Raw genomic sequence first — 19,454 nt, forward strand, 5'->3', positions numbered from 1 at the left:
TGGATTAAGGTTAGGGGATTACCTGGTAGGTTAAGGGGTTAGATTTACCTGGTACTTGGATTAAGGTTAGGGTTAGATATACCTGGTACTTGGATTAAGGTTAGGGTTAGATTTACCTGGTACTTGGATTAAGGTTAGGGTTAGATTTACCTGGTACTTGGATTAAGGTTAGGGTTAGATTTACCTGGTACTTGGATTAAGGTTAGGGTTAGATATACCTGGTACTTGGATTAAGGTCAGGGTTAGATTTACCTGGTACTTGGATTAAGGTTAGGGTTAGATTTACCTGGTACTTGGATTAAGGTTAGGGTTAGATTTACCTGGTACTTGAACACCGTAGACATTTGCCTCTTGGACAAAGTCTATCAGGGTGAGGATGTCAGCTACTTCAGTTGTGGCCACATTCTCTCCTTTCCACCTGTAGGGGTCAATAAAGCTCAACTAAATATAATATAATATGTTTCTCCCTTCCACCTGTACGTAAGGACAATTCAACTCAACTAAATATAATAGATTCTCTCCCTTCCGCCTGTATGGTTCAATACAAGTCAACAAAATATAATATAATATGTTTTCTCCCTTCCACCTGTAAGGACAATTCAACTCAACTAAATATAATATATTATCTTCCTTCCACCTGTAGGGGTCAATAAAGCTCAACTAAATATAATATAATATGTTCTCTCCCTTCCACCTGTAGGGGTCAATACAACTCAACTAAATATAATATATTATCTTCCTTCCACCTGTAGGGGTCAATACAACTCAACTAAATATAATATATTATCTTCCTTCCACCTGTAGGGGTCAATACAAGTCAACTAAATATAATATAATATGTTCTCTCCCTTCCGCCTGTAGGGGTCAATACAACTCAACTAAATATAATATAATATGTTCTCTCCCTTCCACCTGTAGGGGTCAATAAAGCTCAACTAAATATAATATAATATGTTCTCTCCCTTCCACCTGTAGGGGTCAATTCAACTCAACTAAATATAATAGATTCTCTCCCTTCCGCCTGTATGGTTCAATACAAGTCAACAAAATATAATATAATATGTTTTCTCCCTTCCACCTGTAAGGACAATTCAACTCAACTAAATATAATATATTATCTTCCTTCCACCTGTAGGGGTCAATAAAGCTCAACTAAATATAATATAATATGTTCTCTCCCTTCCACCTGTAGGGGTCAATACAACTCAACTAAATATAATATATTATCTTCCTTCCACCTGTAGGGGTCAATACAACTCAACTAAATATAATATATTATCTTCCTTCCACCTGTAGGGGTCAATACAAGTCAACTAAATATAATATAATATGTTCTCTCCCTTCCGCCTGTAGGGGTCAATACAACTCAACTAAATATAATATAATATGTTCTCTCCCTTCCACCTGTAGGGGTCAATACAAGTCAACTAAATATAATATAATATGTTTCCATATATTTGGAATGCCATACTGTAGGTCAGAATACGTACCTGAATGTATCTCCGACTCGATCCTGAAAGTAAATAAAGTTGTCCCGGCCTATCTTCAGCAGGTCTCCACTGTTAAAGTACAGATCTCCTTTCTGAAACACGTCTCTCAGTCTCTTCTTCTCTGTCTGCTGGCTGCTAGCGTATCCAACAAAAGGAGCGATGTCTGTGATCTTGCACACCAACAGTCCTGTTTCATCTTCGGGAAGACACACACACACACACACACACACACACACACACACACACACACACACACACACACACACACACACACACACCATAATGTATACCCACACCAACAGTCCTGTTTCATCTTCAGGGGAAGACACACACACACACACACACACACACACCAACAGTCCTGTCTCTTCCTTAGGGAACGGGCCAAACACCCACACATGAATAGCATAATGTACATTGAGATGTGTGTGATTTTCATGTCATTATTGTACACCAGAATGTGTCCACAGTAAACCTCACTGTTTTTTTTGTTACCTTTATTTAACCAGGCAAGTAAGTTAAGAACAAATTCTTATTTTCAATGACGGTCTAGGAACAGTGGGGTTAACTGCCTGTTCAGGGCAGAACGACAGATTTGTACCTTGTCAGCTCAGGGGTTTGAACTTGCAACCTTCCAGTTACTAGTCCAACGCTCTAACCACTAGGCTACCCTAAAGGCCAATACTAAAACACCTATGAAAGAGCATCTCACCTTTAGGAGCTTCTACACACAGTCCGGTAGAGTCTCTGATTGGTTCATCTCTCTCTGTGTCGTATTTAATCAGAGCATAAGGAAACAGCTTCTATAAGAGACAGGAAAGGCATCGTGATCAGAACATAGTGAAACAGATTCTATAAGAGAGACATCATGATCAGAACATAGTGAAACAGATTCTGTAAGAGACAGGAGAGACATCATGATCAGAACATGGTGGAACAGCTTCTATAAGAGAGACATCATGATCAGAACATAGTGAAACAGCATTTCAGTTGATGTTCATGATCCCAACCCTGATCAGGTAAAAGATCCAATATAAGAGACAGTATAGACATCATTTAATACAAATATGGTGGAACAGCTTCTATAAGATAAATGTACTCAGAACTGTGAAACAGTCTTCTAAAGATTCAACATCATGTCAGAACATGGTGAAACAGATTCTATAAGAGACAGTGGAGACATCAATTCCATTTCAGATTCTATAAGAGACAAAGGACATCCTATGACAAAACCCAGCATTTCAGTTGATGATCTTCGGATCCCCTTAGTAAAATGTCTCAATGTAGAAGTATAAGTTTTACTAATTTAATACAAATATAAGTATCTAGCTATGTTAAGATAAATGTACTAACTGTGAGTCTTCTAAATGATTCAAATGGCATGTAAATGTAGAGTGAAGCATGAATCCGGGCCCAGGAGACAGGGAGTTGGAGTCAATTCCATTTCAATTCAGTAACTGAACATTAAATGGATTTGTCCCCAACCCAGGGCTGTTAGGAGTCAGATCTTCAGGGCCCTTGAGTCATATGAATCCAGTGTCCCAGAGTAGACAGGGCTGTTCTAGGATCCAGTTTTGCCTGGTGTAGATCATAATGAATAAGGCCCGTGAACAGGGGGGGACCTCAGTCCTAGATCTTCACTCTGTGAGACATTATGAATCCAGGCCCAGGAGACAGGGCTGTTCAGGAGTCAGTCCTTACCTGGTGTAGGTAGTGAGACATTATGAATCCGGGCCCAGGAGACAGGGCTGTTCAGGAGTCAGTCCTTACCTGGTGTAGGTAGTGAGACATTATGAATCCAGGCCCAGGAGACAGGGCTGTTCAGGAGTCAGTCCTTACCTGGTGTAGGTAGTGAGACATTATGAATCCAGGCCCAGGAGACAGGGCTGTTCTGGAGTCAGTCCTTACCCGGTGCAGGTAGTTGACTCGTCCGATAGCTCCTATCTTCCCGGTGTAGTTGATCAATCCCACATTGCCCTCCGTTGAAGCATAAAACTCCCTCACGTAGATGTTGCCAAAGCGGTTCAGGAATTCCTTCCATATCTCTGCTCTCACACCGTTACCAATGGCCAGCCTGACTTTGTGCTCTCTGTCGTTGTCTCTCTGGAACGTTGGGAGAAAACACAAACATTCATCTTTTTAAATGTTTTTATTTTGGTTGTATGTCAATCGTGTTATTGTGAAGTCAAAGACAAATGCACACATTTGGTGAACAATAATGATTTTCTAATTCAAATTCTCATTTGAAAAGTCATATAGAGACAGGAGTCTGTACAGTCATATAGTGTATTACCAATAGAGACAGGAGTCTGTACAGTCATATAGTGTATTACCATTAGAGACAGGAGTCTGTACAGTCATACCATTAGAGACAGGAGTCTGTACAGTCATATAGTGTATTACCATTAGAGACAGGAGTCTGTACAGTCATAGAGACAGGAGTCTGTACAGTCATATAGTGTATTACCATTAGAGACAGGAGTCTGTACAGTCATAGAGTGTATTACCATTAGAGACAGGAGTCTGTACAGTCATAGAAACAGGAGTCTGTACAGTCATAGAGACAGGAGTCTGCACAGTCATAGAGACAGGAGTCTGTACAGTCATAGAGAAGGAGTCTGTACAGTCATAGAAACAGGAGTCTGTACAGTCATAGAAACAGGAGTCTGTACAGTCATATAGTCTATTACCATTAGAGACAGTCATAGAGACAGGAGTCTGTACAGTCATAGAGACAGGAGTCTGTACAGTCATATAGTGTATTACCATTAGAGACAGGAGTCTGTACAGTCATAGAAACAGGAGTCTGTACAGTCATAGAAACAGGAGTCTGTACAGTCATATAGTGTATTACCATTAGAGACAGTCATAGAGACAGGAGTTTGTAAAGTCATATAGTGTATTACCAATAGAGACAGGAGTCTGCACAGTCATAGAAACAGGAGTCTGTACAGTCATAGAGACAGGAGTCTGTACAGTCATAGAAACAGGAGTCTGTACAGTCATAGAAACAGGAGTCTGTACAGTCATAGAAACAGGAGTCTGTACAGTCATATAGTGAAAAGAAAACTAACATTGTAAGCTAACATTATATTAGGTTCTGTAACATTCTAACCTAACATTCTATTACATTCTAACCTAACATTCTATAACTTTCTAACCTAACATTCTAACCTAACATTCTATTACATTCTAACCTAATGTTCTATAACATTCTAACCTAACATTCTAAACTAACGTTCTATAACATTCTAACCTGACATTCTATAACATTCTAACCTAATGTTCTATTACATTCTAACCTAACATTCTATAACATTCTAACCTAATGTTCTATAACATTCTAACCTAACATTCTATTACATTCTAACCTAACATTCTAAACTAACGTTCTATAACATTCTAACCTAATGTTCTATTACATTCTAACCTAACATTCTATTACATTCTAACCTAACATTCTATAACATTCTAACCTAACATTCTATTACATTCTAACCTAACATTCTATAACTTTCTAACCTAACATTCTAACCTAACATTCTATTACATTCTAACCTAATGTTCTATAACATTCTAACCTAACATTCTAAACTAACGTTCTATAACATTCTAACCTGACATTCTATAACATTCTAACCTAATGTTCTATTACATTCTAACCTAACATTCTATAACATTCTAACCTAACATTCTATAACATTCTAACCTAATGTTCTATTACATTCTAACCTAATGTTCTATTACATTCTAACCTAACATTCTATAACATTCTAACCTAACATTCTATTACATTCTAACCTAATGTTCTATAACATTCTAACCTAACATTCTATTACATTCTAACCTAACATTCTATTACATTCTAACCTAACATTCTATTACATTCTAATCTACGTTCTATAACATTCTAACCTAACGTGCTATAACATCTTCTAACCTAACGTTAACGTTCTATAACATTCTATAACATTCTAACCTAACATTCTATTACATTCTAACCTAACATTCTGTAACATTCTAACCTAACATTCTATAACATTCTAACCTAATGTTCTATAAAATTCTAACCTAACGTTCCATAACATTCTAACCTAACATTCTATAACATTCTAACCTAACGTTCTATTACATTCTAACCTAACATTCTGTAACATTCTAACCTAACATTCTATTACATTCTAACCTAACATTCTATAACATTCTAACCTAATGTTCTATAAAATTCTAACCTAACGTTCCATAACATTCTAACCTAACATTCTATAACATTCTAACCTAACGTTCTATAACATTCTAACCTAACGTTCCATAACATTCTAACCTAACGTTCCATAACATTCTAACCTAACATTATTTTGAACTATCCAATAAAAGGTTTGAAAATATGACCCGCCATACGTGATACGTGATTACATTCCCCTTCCCTGACCCAGATATATCCCAGCCTAAGCGTCAGCCCTCAGCCCCAGCCCACCACTGACTGTCATTACACATGGTAGAGTTCCTAAGTAAAGGCCACTAGCTATTCTGAGAGGACCACCAGATCAGAACCACGAGGGTATGTCCTAAATGGCAACCTATTCCCTTTATACTGTAGTCCACTACTGTTACCCTGGTGAAACTATAGAGGGAATTGGTTGCCATTTGATATGTAGCTGTAGACCACTAGGCTGTGGGAGGGTCACATGGTGTGTCTGTACGTGGAGAGGGGTTCAGTTTCAATGGTGGGAACACAGAATGTTTACATTGCTCTCCAGGCCACGCCTTCGAGGGCCCTGAAATATGACGGCCATAAAAAGTAAGGAGACGTGGATGACGTGCAAACCAATATTTAATTTCTGAATTGGTTACAATTAGTTCATGGTTAAGGTTGGAGGTTGGGCTAGTTGGGAGGGTCAAAGGTTTAGGGTTAGGGTTAAGGTTAGGGGTTGGGGGTTGGGTTAGGGTTAAGGTTAGGGGTTGGGCTAGTTGGCAGGGTCAACGGGATGCTGGTCAGAAGAGTCTTATAAAAGTCTCTCCACATGAATTCTGGGGAAAGGGTCCTTTTGGGAGATTTGGTGTTGAGAAGAAGACAGAACTGTCTGCATGTAGCCTAGTCCAAAACTGTCTGCATGTAGCCTAGTCCAAAACGGTCTGCATGTAGCCTAGTCCAAAACTGTCTGCATCTACTGTAGCCTAGTCCAAAACTGTCTGCATCTACTGTAGCCTAGTCCAAAACTGTCTGCATGTAGCCTAGTCCAAAACTGTCTGCATGTAGCCTAGTCCAAAACTGTCTGCATGTAGCCTAGTCCAGAACTGTCTGCATGTAGCCTAGTCCAGAACTGTCTGCATGTAGCCTAGTCCAAAACTGTCTGCATGTAGCCTAGTCCAGAACTTTATGCATGTAGCCTAGTCCATAACTGTCTGCATGTAGCCTAGTCCAGAACTGTCTGCATGTAGCCTAGTCCAGAACTGTCTGCATGTAGCCTAGTCCAGAACTGTCTGCATGTAGCCTAGTCCAGAAAATAAAAGGTGAAAGCATCTTCCATGAAATGGCATCTCCCAACTGCCTGCATATTTTACCTCCAAAAAGAGGTAGAAACGTCTACTATCATAATATCCTGATTGAAACATAACCTATCAATAACCTATCAATGACCTTTTCAACTCCATCAATCGTCTGGATTCAATCCAACTCAATTGAAAATATCACTTTAGAACATTCCAGGTCAGTGACATCACAGTAAGGTGACACTGGGAATCTTAATGATTCTATTTCTGATGCTACAGCTGTGGCCGGGTTGTAAAACAACCTCGCTGGAGAGATTTAGAAGTGGCTGAGAGGGTCTCGGTCTGATTGGACACACAGAGGGAGCAGTTCGCGCCACAAAGCCTGGGCATAAACCACACCTGGCTTCAAGTAGTATTTGGAATCTTTTGAATAGTTTAGATGTGCTTGATTGAACATGCCTGATGCAATGGAACCAAGTCCAACAAGTCCAAACCCCGCCCATCAGCCTTTCCAGGAAAGCTCAGTCAGAAAACACTTTTCAAAGTATTTGAACATGCAGAAAAAGCTCTCTGTGACACTCTGCCTCGGGTATAACTTAACTTAATCTGTCTGAATACTGGGAAGAAGATCACTTGACTTGAACAATCTAGATTTCACTATTCTGTTAACGCCAGTCTGTAACGCCAGTCTGTAACACTAGTCTGTAACACTAGTCTGTAACACTAGTCTGTAATGCCAGTCTGTAACGCCAGTCTGTAAAACTAGTCTAACACTAGTCTGTAACACTAGTCTGTAACACTAGTCTGTAACACTAGTCTGTAACGCCAGTCTGTAACGCCAGTCTGTAACACTAGTCTGTAACGCCAGTCTGTAACGCCAGTCTGTAACGCCAGTCTGTAACGCCAGTCTGTAACACTAGTCTAACACTAGTCTGTAACACTAGTCTGTAACACTAGTCTGTAACACTAGTCTGTAACTTTAGTCTAACACTAGTCTGTAACACTAGTCTGTAACACTAGTCTGTAACGCCAGTCTGTAAAACTAGTCTAACACTAGTCTAACACTAGTCTAACACTAGTCTGTAACACTAGTCTGTAACACTAGTCTGTAACGCCAGTCTGTAACACTAGTCTAACACTAGTCTGTAACACTAGTCTGTAACACTAGTCTGTAACATTAGTCTGTGATGCTAGTCTGTAACACTAGTCTAACACTAGTCTGTAACACTAGTCTGTAACACTAGTCTAACACTAGTCTGTAACACTAGTCTGTAACGCCAGTCTGTAACACTAGTCTAACACTAGTCTAACACTAGTCTAACACTAGTCTGTAAGACTAGTCTGTAACACTAGTCTAACACTAGTCTGTAACACTAGTCTAACACTAGTCTGTAACACTTGTCTGTAACACTAGTCTGTAACACGAGTCTGTAACACCAGTATGTAACGCCAGTCTGTAAAACTAGTCTAACACTAGTCTAACACTAGTCTAACACTAGTCTGTAACACTAGTCTGTAACACTAGTCTGTAACACTAGTCTGTGATGCCAGTCTGTAACACTAGTCTAACACTAGTCTGTAACACTAGTCTGTAACACTAGTCTAACACTAGTCTGTAACACTAGTCTGTAACGCCAGTCTGTAACACTAGTCTAACACTAGTCTAACACTAGTCTGTAACACTAGTCTGTAAGACTAGTCTGTAACACTAGTCTAACACTAGTCTGTAACACTAGTCTAACACTAGTCTGTAACACTTGTCTGTAACACTAGTCTGTAACACGAGTCTGTAACACCAGTATGTAACGCCAGTCTGTAAAACTAGTCTAACACTAGTCTAACACTAGTCTAACACTAGTCTGTAACACTAGTCTGTAACACTAGTCTGTAACACTAGTCTGTGATGCCAGTCTGTAACACTAGTCTAACACTAGTCTGTAACACTAGTCTGTAACACTAGTCTAACACTAGTCTGTAACACTAGTCTGTAACGCCAGTCTGTAACACTAGTCTAACACTAGTCTAACACTAGTCTGTAACACTAGTCTAACACTAGTCTGTAACACTAGTCTAACACTAGTCTAACACTAGTCTGCAACACTAGTCTAACACTAGTCTAACACTAGTCTAACATGTGGGTTCACCATAGCTCAGTGGGTTAGCGATGGAAGATGCCGGAAACACCAGAGATGTGGGGTTTGATTCCAGCTTGGCCCCGGCATGGAAAACACCAGAGATGTGGGGTCTGATTCCAGCATGGCCCTGCATTGAAACACCAGAGATGTGGGGTCTGATTCCAGCATGGCCCCACATTGAAACACCAGAGATGTGGGGTCTGATTCCAGCATGGCCCCACATTGAAACACCAGAGATGTGGGGTCTGATTCCAGCATGGCCCCACATTGAAACACCAGTGTTGTGGGGTCTGATTCCAGCATGGCCCCACATTGAAACACCAGAGATGTGGGGTCTGATTCCAGCATGGCCCTGCATTGAAACACCAGAGATGTGGGGTCTGATTCCAGCTTGGCCCTGCATTGAAACACCAGAGATGTGGGGTCTGATTCCAGCTTGGCCCCACATGGAAAACACCAGAGATGTGGGAATTGATTCCAGCTTGGCCCCGGCATGGGTTCCTCATGGCCCCGGCATGGGTTCCTCATGGCCCCGGCATGGGTTCCTCATGGCCCCTGCATGGGTTCCTCATGCTACCTGCATGGGTTCCTCATGGCCCCGGCATGGGTTCCTCATGGCCCCGGCATGGGTTCCTCATGGCCCCGGCATGCTCCCTGCATGCTGCCCAGTGGTCTACCATCATGTTGTTACTATTAGTGTGCACTCTACAGTCCTGGGTCAAAAATATAATGTCAAGTACGTTCAAATCCTTGTCTGAAACATGGCTGAAAACATGCCTGATCAGTCATATACCCTAAACCAGAGGTAAGCCTTTTCTGAGCCAGAAAGGGTCCATACCTCCTGCTTATGTGGCATGAGGCAGCTTGCTGTACAAATAAACCCCCTGGACAGGATGCTAGAAACCATAGCAACTACTATGTCATTACTATGTAATGTACCAGGCTACTACTACTACTATGTACCAGGCTTGTCACCAAAAGCACTCAGAAACTTCTACAGATGCACAACCGAGAGCATCCTGGCGGGCTGTATCACCACCTGGTATGGCAAACTGCACCGCCCTCAACCGTAAGGCTCTCCAGAGGGTAGTGAGGTCTGCACAACGCATCACCGGGGGCAAACTACCTGCCCTCCAGGACACCTACACCACCCGATGCTACAGGAAGGCCATAAAGATCATCAAGGACATCAACCACCCGAGCCACTGCCTGTTCACCCCGCTGTCATCCAGAAGGCGAGGTCAGTACAGGTGCATCAAAGCTGGGACCGAGAGACTGAAAAACAGCTTCTATCTCAAGGCCATCAGACTGTTAAACAGCCACCACTAACATTGAGTGGCTACTGCCAACACACTGTCAATGACACTGACTCTACTCCAGCCACTTTAATCATGGGAATTGATGGGAAATGATGTAAATATATCACTAGCCACTTTAAACAATGCTACCTTATATAATGTTACTTACCCTACATTATTCATCTCATATGCATACGTAGATACTGTACTCTATATCATCGACTGCATCCTTATGTAATACATGTATCACTAGCCACTTTAACTATGCCACTTGGTTTACATACTCATCTCATATGTATATACTGTACTCGATATCATCTACTGTATCTTGCCTATGCTGCTCTGCACCATCACTCATTCATATATCCTTATGTACATATTCTTTATCCCCTTACACTGTGTATAAGAAGTAGTTTTTTTGGAATTGTTAGTTAGATTACTTGTTCGTTATTACTGCATTGTCGGAACTAGAAGCACAAGCATTTCGCTACACTCGCATTAACATCTGCTAACCATGTGTATGTGACAAATAAAATTTGATTTGATTTGATTTGAACCTCCTGGACAAGATGCTAGAGACCATAGCAACTACGACGTCATTACTATGTCATAAACCCCCTGGACAGGATGCTAGAAACCATAGCAACTACTATGTCATTACTATGTCATAAACCTCGTGGACAGGATGCTAGAGACCATAGCAACTACTATGTCATTACTATGTCATAAACCCCTGGACAGGATGTGAAAACCATAGCAACTACTATGTCATTACTATGTCATAAACCCCTGGACAGGATGCGAAAACCATAGCAACTACTATGTCATAAACCCCTGGACAGGATGCTATGTAATAACAACGAATGACAAAATGAAGGTGACCTTGTATAAAGCTTGCAGCTGAGGTTGCTTACCTTAGGTGTGTTACAGAGGTAGCGTAACACCTCTCCTATGTACTGGACCACCGTAACGTTGTACTTCCTGCAATCATCCCAGAACTGAGAGGCTGAGAACTTCCTCCTCAGAATGATGGTGGAGCCTGGGATGGACAGATAGAAGAGATGAGAGAGGAACAATGAAAATATCAGTTTTAAGAACATGCAGGTGATATCGCTTCATTATCAACCAATGGCAGACCTGAAATGCTGACAAAACTGTTATGCTAAGTCAGCAGTGTGCATCATCATCATCATCATCATCATCATAAAAAACCCTAACACCCAGGCACAGGTATTAGTTCAGGAACAGGAACGAGCAGGACAGTGCTCTTATAAATGACCTTGTAATGGCCGTGAGAGCAGAAATGTTTCCACATATGCTGTGAACCGGTTGTATTCACTTCAGTACTAAATGTCCCTTAAATATGCACCCATTAGAGGAACAAGTGCCTTTTTTTTGTGGACAAAAGAAAGTACTAAGCTGGTACTGCATGTGCATCATAATCAGCCTGGAGTTTTTCCTAACCACGTGACCTGACCGGGACATTTCAAATAAAATGTTATTGGTCACATGCACATCTTCAGCAGATGTCATGGCGGGTGTAGTGAAATGCTTGTGTTCCAAGCTCCAACAGTGCAGTAACATCTAACAATACAAACAAATCTAAAAGTAAAAGAATGGAATTAAGAAATATATCAATAATAGGACAAGCAACGTCGGAGTCCCGAGTATATATACAGTAAGTTTGGACACACCTTCTCAGGGGTTTTTGTTTCTTTTTTTACAATTTTCTACATTGTAGAATAATAGTGAAGACATCAAAACTATGAAATAACACATATTTAATCATGTACTAAACAAAAAAAGTGTTAAACAATCTATAGCCACCCTTTGCCTTGGTGACAGTTTGCACACGCTTGGCATTCTCTCAACCAGCTTCATGAAGTAGTCACCTGGAATGCATTTCAATTAACAGGTGAGCCTTGTTAAAAGTTCACTTGTCGAATTTCTTTCCTTCTTAATGTGTTTGAGCCAATCAGTTGTGTTGTGGGGGGTGGTATACAGAAGATAGCCCTATTTAGTAAAATACCAAGTCCATATTATGGCAAGAACAGCTCAAATAAGCAAAGAGAAACGACAGTTCATCATTACTTAAAGACATGAAGGTCAGTCAATGAGGAAAATTTCTAGAACTTTGAAAGTTTCTTCAAGTGCAGTCGCAAATACTATCAAGCGCTATGATCAAAACTCTCACGAGGACCGTCATCGGAAAGGAAGACCCAGAGTTACCTCTGCTGCAGAGGATGAGTTCATTAGAGTTACCAGCCTCAGAAATTCAAACCCAAATAAATGATTCACAGAGTTCAAGTAACAGACAAAAATCTCAACATCAACTTTTCAGAAGATACTGTGTGAATAAAGTCTTCATGGTCGAATTGCCGCAAATAAACCACTACTAGAGGACACCAAGAAGAAGAAGAGACTTGGTTGGGCCAAGAAACACGAGCAATGAACATTAGACAGGTAGAAATCTGTCCATTGGTCTGAGGAGTCCACATTTGAGATTTTTGGTTCCAACAGCTGTGTCTTTGTGAGACGTAGAGTAGGTGAACGGATTATCTCTGCATGTGTGGTTTCCATCGTGAAGCATGGGGGAGGAGGTGTGATGTGTGGGGGTGCTATGCTGGTGACACTGTCATTGATTTATTTAGAATTCAAGGCACACTTAACCAGCATGGCTACCACAGCATTCTGCAGCGATACTCCATCACATCTGGTTTGCGCTTAGTAGGACTATCATTTGTTTTTCAACAGGACAATGACCCAACCCACCTCCAGGCTGTGTAAGGGCTATTTGACAAAGACGGAGAGTGATGCAGTTCTCCATCAGATGACCTGGCCTCCACAATCACCTGACCTCAAACCAATTGAGATGGTTTGGGATGAGTTGGACCACAGAGTGAAGGAAAAGCATCCAACAAGTGCTCAGTATACAGTGTGTGGGAACTCCTTCAAGACTGTTGGAAAAGTATTCCAGGTGAAGCTGGTTAAGAGAATGCCAAGAGCGTGAAAAGCTGTCATCAAGGCAAAGGGTGGCTACTTCGAAGAATCTCAAGTATATCATATATTTAGAGTTGTTTAACACTTCTTTGGTTACTACATGTTTCCATATGTGTTATTTTATAGTTTTGATGTCTTCACTATTATTATACAATGTAGAAAATAGTAAAAAAAATAAAGAAAACCCCTTGAATGAGTAGGTGTTCTAAACCTTTTGACCGGCAGTGTATACACATTATGGACAGTATATGGATAGAATATGTAGTATTGCTGAAGAATAGTACATGTACAGCAATAGTTGAATAGGATGGCCTTAACTGGAATACAGTATAAGGGAAAGGAAAGGGGGATACCTAGTCAGTTGTACAACTGAATGCATTCAACAGATATATACATATGAAGTGGGTAAAACAGTATGTAAACATTAAAGTGCCCCGTGTTCCATTACTAAAGTGCCCCGTGTTCCATTACTAAAGTGCCCCGTGTTCCATTACTAAAGTGCCCAGTGTTCCATTACTAAAGTGCCCAGTGTTCCATTACTAAAGTGCCCAGTGTTCCATTACTAAAGTGCCCAGTGTTCCATTACTAAAGTGCCCAGTGTTCCATTACTAAAGTGCCCAGTGTTCCATTACTAGTGCCCAGTGTTCCATTACTAAAGTGCCCAGTGTTTCATTACTAAAGTGCCCAGTGTTCCATTACTAGTGCCCAGTGTTCCATTACTAAAGTGCCCAGTGTTCCATTACTAAAGTGCCCAGTGTTCCATTACTAAAGTGCCCAGTGTTCCATTACTAAAGTGCCCAGTGTTCCATTACTAAAGTGCCCAGTGTTCCATTACTAAAGTGCCCAGTGTTCCATTACTAGTGCCCAATGTTCCATTACTAAAGTGCCCAGTGTTCCATTACTAAAGTGCCTAGTGTTCCATTACTAAAGTGCGTGGTAGAGTAACCGGATGATAGCCAGCTAGTGACCGTGACTAAAGTCCAGGGTAGGGTACTGGGTACAAGCCAGATAGTGGTGACTATTTAACAGTCTGATGGTCTTGAGATAGAAGCTGTTTTTCAGTCTCTCGAGCTCAGCGTTGATGCTCCTGTACTGACCTGCCCTTCTGGCTGGTAGTGAAGTGAATCGGCCGTGGCTCTGGGGGCCAAGACAAATTTCTTCAGCCTCCTGAGGTTGGAGAGGTGTTGTTGCACCTTCTTCACCACACTGTCTGTGTGGGTGGACAAGTTCAGATTGTCTGTGATGTGTAAAACTTGAAGCTTTTCACCTTCTCCCGTCGATGTGGATGAGGGTGTGCTCCCTCTGCTGTCTCATTTGACATTTTAGTCGTTTAGCATCAAACATTATTTCCCAGAACAATTACAATCAACCCCTGGGCAACCTCCAGGCCCCATTTATACCTTAGACCATAACTAGAGCCTTGTTTAGAATCTGTCCTGGTTAGATTACGTGGTGAGGGAAAACTCTGGACCCTAAACATAGTCTCTAACTAGAGCCAGGAGCTTTTCCTGGTCATGTTAAGTGGTGAGTGGGGAAACCTGGGCTGGCTTTAAACCAACCCTGACATTCCAGAACCATAGTTCTCTCAGACAAGGCAAAAGAGGCTGTTTTGTTTTCGCTACAGGATTAAATATCCCTTCAATTAGTACCTCTGCTCTGCTCTGAGGTCAAACAGAGGACTCAAATTAACTATAGCCCACTTGGAGAACTCAGGAAAACGGTCTCGCTAAGAGAGTTGGTATCTCAGATGGCACCCTATTCCCTACATAGTGCATGGGCCTTGGTCAAAAGTAGTGCACTATAAAGGGAAAAGGGGGCCAGTTGGGGCGGAGGAGAAAAGAAAGAAGGGACGGACTAACCTATTTGCTGTTTAGTTTACTTCCACCCAGTGGCTTTGGCTGTGTTCAGACTACCGGGTTTACGTTCACAAAGACCTCTTTCATTTTATTTCCCATTGGGGGGAGGAGGGGAGTAAATGGATAAGTAAAGGCTTCAACGAGAAAGGCCAAGCCACATTATTACCCCCTACCTACCTACTACCTCATTATTACCCCCTACCTACCTACTACCTCATTATTACCCCCCTACCTACCTAATACCTCAATATTACCTACCCCTACCTACCTACTACCTCATTATTACCCCCTACCTACCTACTACCTCAATATTAACCCACCTACCCACCTACTACCTCATTATTACCCCCCCCTACCTACCCCTACCTCAATATTACCCCCCCTACCTACCTACTACCTCATTATTACCCCTACCTACCTACTACCTCAATATTAACCCACTACCCACCTACTACCTCATTATTACAATATTACCCCCTACCTACCTACTACCTCAATATTAACCCACTACCCACCTACTACCTCATTATTACCCCCTACCTACCTAATACCTCAATATACCTACCCTACCTACCTACCTACTACCTCATTATTACCCCTACCCACCTACTACCTCAATATTAACCCACTACCCACCTACTACCTCATTATTACCCCCTACCTACCTACTACCTCAATATTAACCCACTACCCACCTACTACCTCATTATTACCCCCTACCCACCTAATACCTCAATATTACCCCCTACCCACCTACTACCTCAATATTACCCCTTACCCACCTACTACCTCAATATTAACCCCTAACCACCTACTACCTCAATATTAACCCCTAACCACCTACTACCTCAATATTACCCCCTACCTACCTAATACCTCAATATTAACCCCTACCCAACTAATGTAGTAGGTGGGTAGGGGGATAATATAGAGGTAGTAAGTGGGTATGGGGTTAATATTGAGGTAGTAGGTGGGTATGGGATTAATATTGAGGTAGTAGGTGGGTAGGGGGTAATATTGAGGTCCTATATAAACTCACCTGTCTCTATGCATCCTATAAAAACTCACCTGTCTCTATGGATCCTATATAAAGTCACCTGTCTCTATGGATCCTATATAAAGTCACCTGTCTCTATGGATCCTATATAACGTCACCTGTCTCTATGGATCCTATATAAAGTCACCTGTCTCTATGGATCCTATATAAAGTCACCTGTCTCTATGGATCCTATATAAAGTCACCTGTCTCTATGGATCCTATATAACGTCACCTGTCTCTATGGATCCTATATAAACTCACCTGTCTCTATGGATCCTATATAAACTCACCTGTCTCTATGGATCCTATATAAAGTCACCTGTCTCTATGGATCCTATATAAAGTCACCTGTCTCTATGGATCCTATATAAACTCACCTGTCTCTATGGATCCTATATAAAGTCACCTGTCTCGATAGATCCGATGAAGCCGATGAGGAAGCCGGCAGTGTGGTAGAGGGGCAGGTTGAGGTAGATGACATCACCTGGTGTGATACCGGTGGAGTCCAGCACGGCCAGGGCTACCAGCAGCCGGTTCTGAGTAATCACTGCTGCTTTAGGCAGACCTACAGGAGTAACAGTCAGAGGAGAGAGATGAGTTACAGCAGTAGAATGGGCCCTGGCAGAAGACAGGGGGGTCATATACAGTGGCTGCTTCAGGCAGAAGACAGAGGGGGGGTCATATACAGTGGCTGCTTCAGGCAGAAGACAGGGGGTCATATACAGTGGGCTCAGGCAGAAGACAGGGGGGTCATATCAGGCAGAAGACAGGCAGGGGGTCATATACAGTGGCTGCTTCAGGCAGAAGACAGGGGGGTCATATACAGTGGCTGCTTCAGGCAGAAGACAGGGGGTCATATACAGTGGCTGCTTCAGGCAGAAGACAGGGGGGGGGTCAGACAGGGGGTCATATACAGTGGCTGCTTCAGGCAGAAGACAGGGGGGGGTTCATATACAGTGGCTGCTTCAGGCAGAAGACAGGGGGGGTTCATATACAGTGGCTGCTTCAGGCAGAAGGAAGGGGGGTCATATACAGTGGCTGCTTCAGGCAGAAGACAGGGGGTCATATACAGTGGCTGCTTCAGGCAGAAGACAGGGGGGGGGGTCATATACAGTGGCTGCTTCTGTACCCCTCCCTCTCCCTTCCCCTACGTCCTCCCCCTCACCTGTGGTCCCAGAGGTGTAGATGTAGATAGCAGGGCTTTTGAAGGTGATGTCTGAGCGGAGGGCCTGAGGGAGAGGTGTGTCCGATGCTTCCTCCACCTGGTCAGAGAACCCCTCCACGCCAGGTGTGTCACACTGTTTAGTCATCAGGTAGACACACACACCCTGCTCCCTCAGGGATGGAAGCACCTCCTCCACCGCTTCCTGCAGCTCTGAGAAAACAACTCAATATTCAATATTTCATCAAAACTGGACTGCAGAGAAATGTTTTTAATGCTTTTGCCCACCATGTGATTGAATGATCGTTTGATTATCATTATCATTTGTGTTCCAATAGGCTATGACACACGTTTGTCTTTTTCATTCCATCAGTCTGGTTGTGCATGTCTCTGATAAACTATTACCTATTGTCATAATGTAGTAATCTCAACCAGACACTTCTGCCTATGAGGAATTAGCCTCGGGATGAGTTTCTCTGCCTACTGAACCAGTGGTAGTGGTCACTTACCTTCGGCTGCTATGAGCAGCTTGGCGCTGCAACAGTTGAAGCAGTGCAGCAGAGATCTAGATCTGATATTATGGTTGAGAAACGCTACGGGACATCCCAGTTTGGCCAGGGCCAGCCAGGTGAAGATGAAGGCAGGTTCGTTTCCCATAAAAAGAGCCACGGTATCCCCCGGTCGCAGCTTCGAGTGCCTCTGTAAAGCATTGGCTATTTTGTTGCTTCTTCTGTCCGTGTCCAGATACGAATAGGTTTTATTTTCAAACACGATGAACGGTCTGTCGGCATGCGTGACCGACTGCTCCAAAAATCGGTCCAAAACCAAAAATAACGGTTTTCTCCTCCTCCGTAAAACAAGCTTCAGAAAAATACGAACCAAGTTCGCGAAGTATAATGCATCTTTCCAGAAGTAAGGGAAGAACGTTTTAAGAACTAGCGGTGTGATGGCCAAACTGGCAAAAAGGATAGAAACCAAGTACATTGTTGAGCACAACGTCGAGCTCCTATGCTTCTGGGTGAATTGTAGATTCACAACGTACAGTATTGTCTTTGCAGGCAGCGTACAGTATTGTCTTTGCCTTAACTCTAAACATGTTTTTTTTTCAAGTGAGGGCGTGGCATTGGGTATTTAATAGTGCAGGAGGCCCACGTTTTTCATTCTTTCTTCTGAAATCCCATATTAAACACCCTCTTTCAGCTCAAAATAGACACACAGAGCCACACACACAGAGCCGCTTCTAGCGTTTTGGGGGCCCTACACAAGATTTGGTTGACCCCCCACCTCGCAGGCATAACAATTTAGGGGTCCACCTCATGGCTGCAAAGATAACATTTGTGACCGACTGCCTGGAATCGTTCTTATGTAGCAACATTTTACATTGGATAAAAGCAGAGACACTGAGCTACAAAATTGTATATCATGCACTGCATTCAATGAACAATGGCAAAGTAATTCTGCTTTGAAAGTTGATAAAACTGTAACCTCACTTTTGAGAAAATGGCCCTTGAATATTTTGGTACCTACTGGAGAGCTCTTCTTTGTCTACACCCATTCAGTATCGTTCACACCATCTTAAGCTTTAGCTCCACCAATCTCTTTAAGGGTTGATCCGAGCTTTCTGACCTAACAAAAGCCGTCAAACACAAGCTAACTGGCTAACAGTTGTCGCAGTATTAAAATGGACGCTTGCAAAGTGCAGGTAGCTAACCAACCAGGTTCAATGTTAGCTAGCTAAAGTTAGGCTATAACAAGCAATGCAAATGGAACTGAGATACAAATAATAAGATCATACGCGTAACGTCAGTTAGCTAGCTGACAGTACACTTTAACTTGAAATGAAAATACTTTTTGTATTTTTGTATAAAATTAGAAATGTGTAATATCTGAAAATGTTGCTAGCTAGACTATCTTACCCGTGGTCTGAAATCGGAGTAGATAACCAGAGCAAATTTACCAGCTACGTCTATCAGCAGTTGTC

The 19,454-nt window shown here is 42.1% G+C and overlaps 1 protein-coding gene across 1 annotated transcript; it reads right to left on the reverse strand.

Annotated features, from left to right (window-relative positions):
* Nucleotides 1-315: 315 nt before the first annotated feature.
* LOC121845169 (very long-chain acyl-CoA synthetase-like) lies at nucleotides 316-18,588 on the reverse strand (the record flags this gene model as incomplete). The annotated part of the gene is made up of 8 exons (XM_042315946.1): nucleotides 17,983-18,588; nucleotides 17,477-17,686; nucleotides 16,718-16,876; nucleotides 11,331-11,455; nucleotides 3,399-3,593; nucleotides 2,203-2,293; nucleotides 1,491-1,686; nucleotides 316-418 (listed from the first exon to the last, which is right to left on the reverse strand). Coding segments are annotated over exons 1-8 (1,554 nt in total), but the record flags the coding sequence as incomplete, so codon positions are not given.
* Between the last annotated feature and the right edge of the window lie 866 nt (nucleotides 18,589-19,454).

Source organism: Oncorhynchus tshawytscha, unplaced genomic scaffold (genome assembly GCF_018296145.1).
Source record: "Oncorhynchus tshawytscha isolate Ot180627B unplaced genomic scaffold, Otsh_v2.0 Un_contig_1101_pilon_pilon, whole genome shotgun sequence".
Classification (NCBI taxonomy): domain Eukaryota; kingdom Metazoa; phylum Chordata; class Actinopteri; order Salmoniformes; family Salmonidae; genus Oncorhynchus; species Oncorhynchus tshawytscha.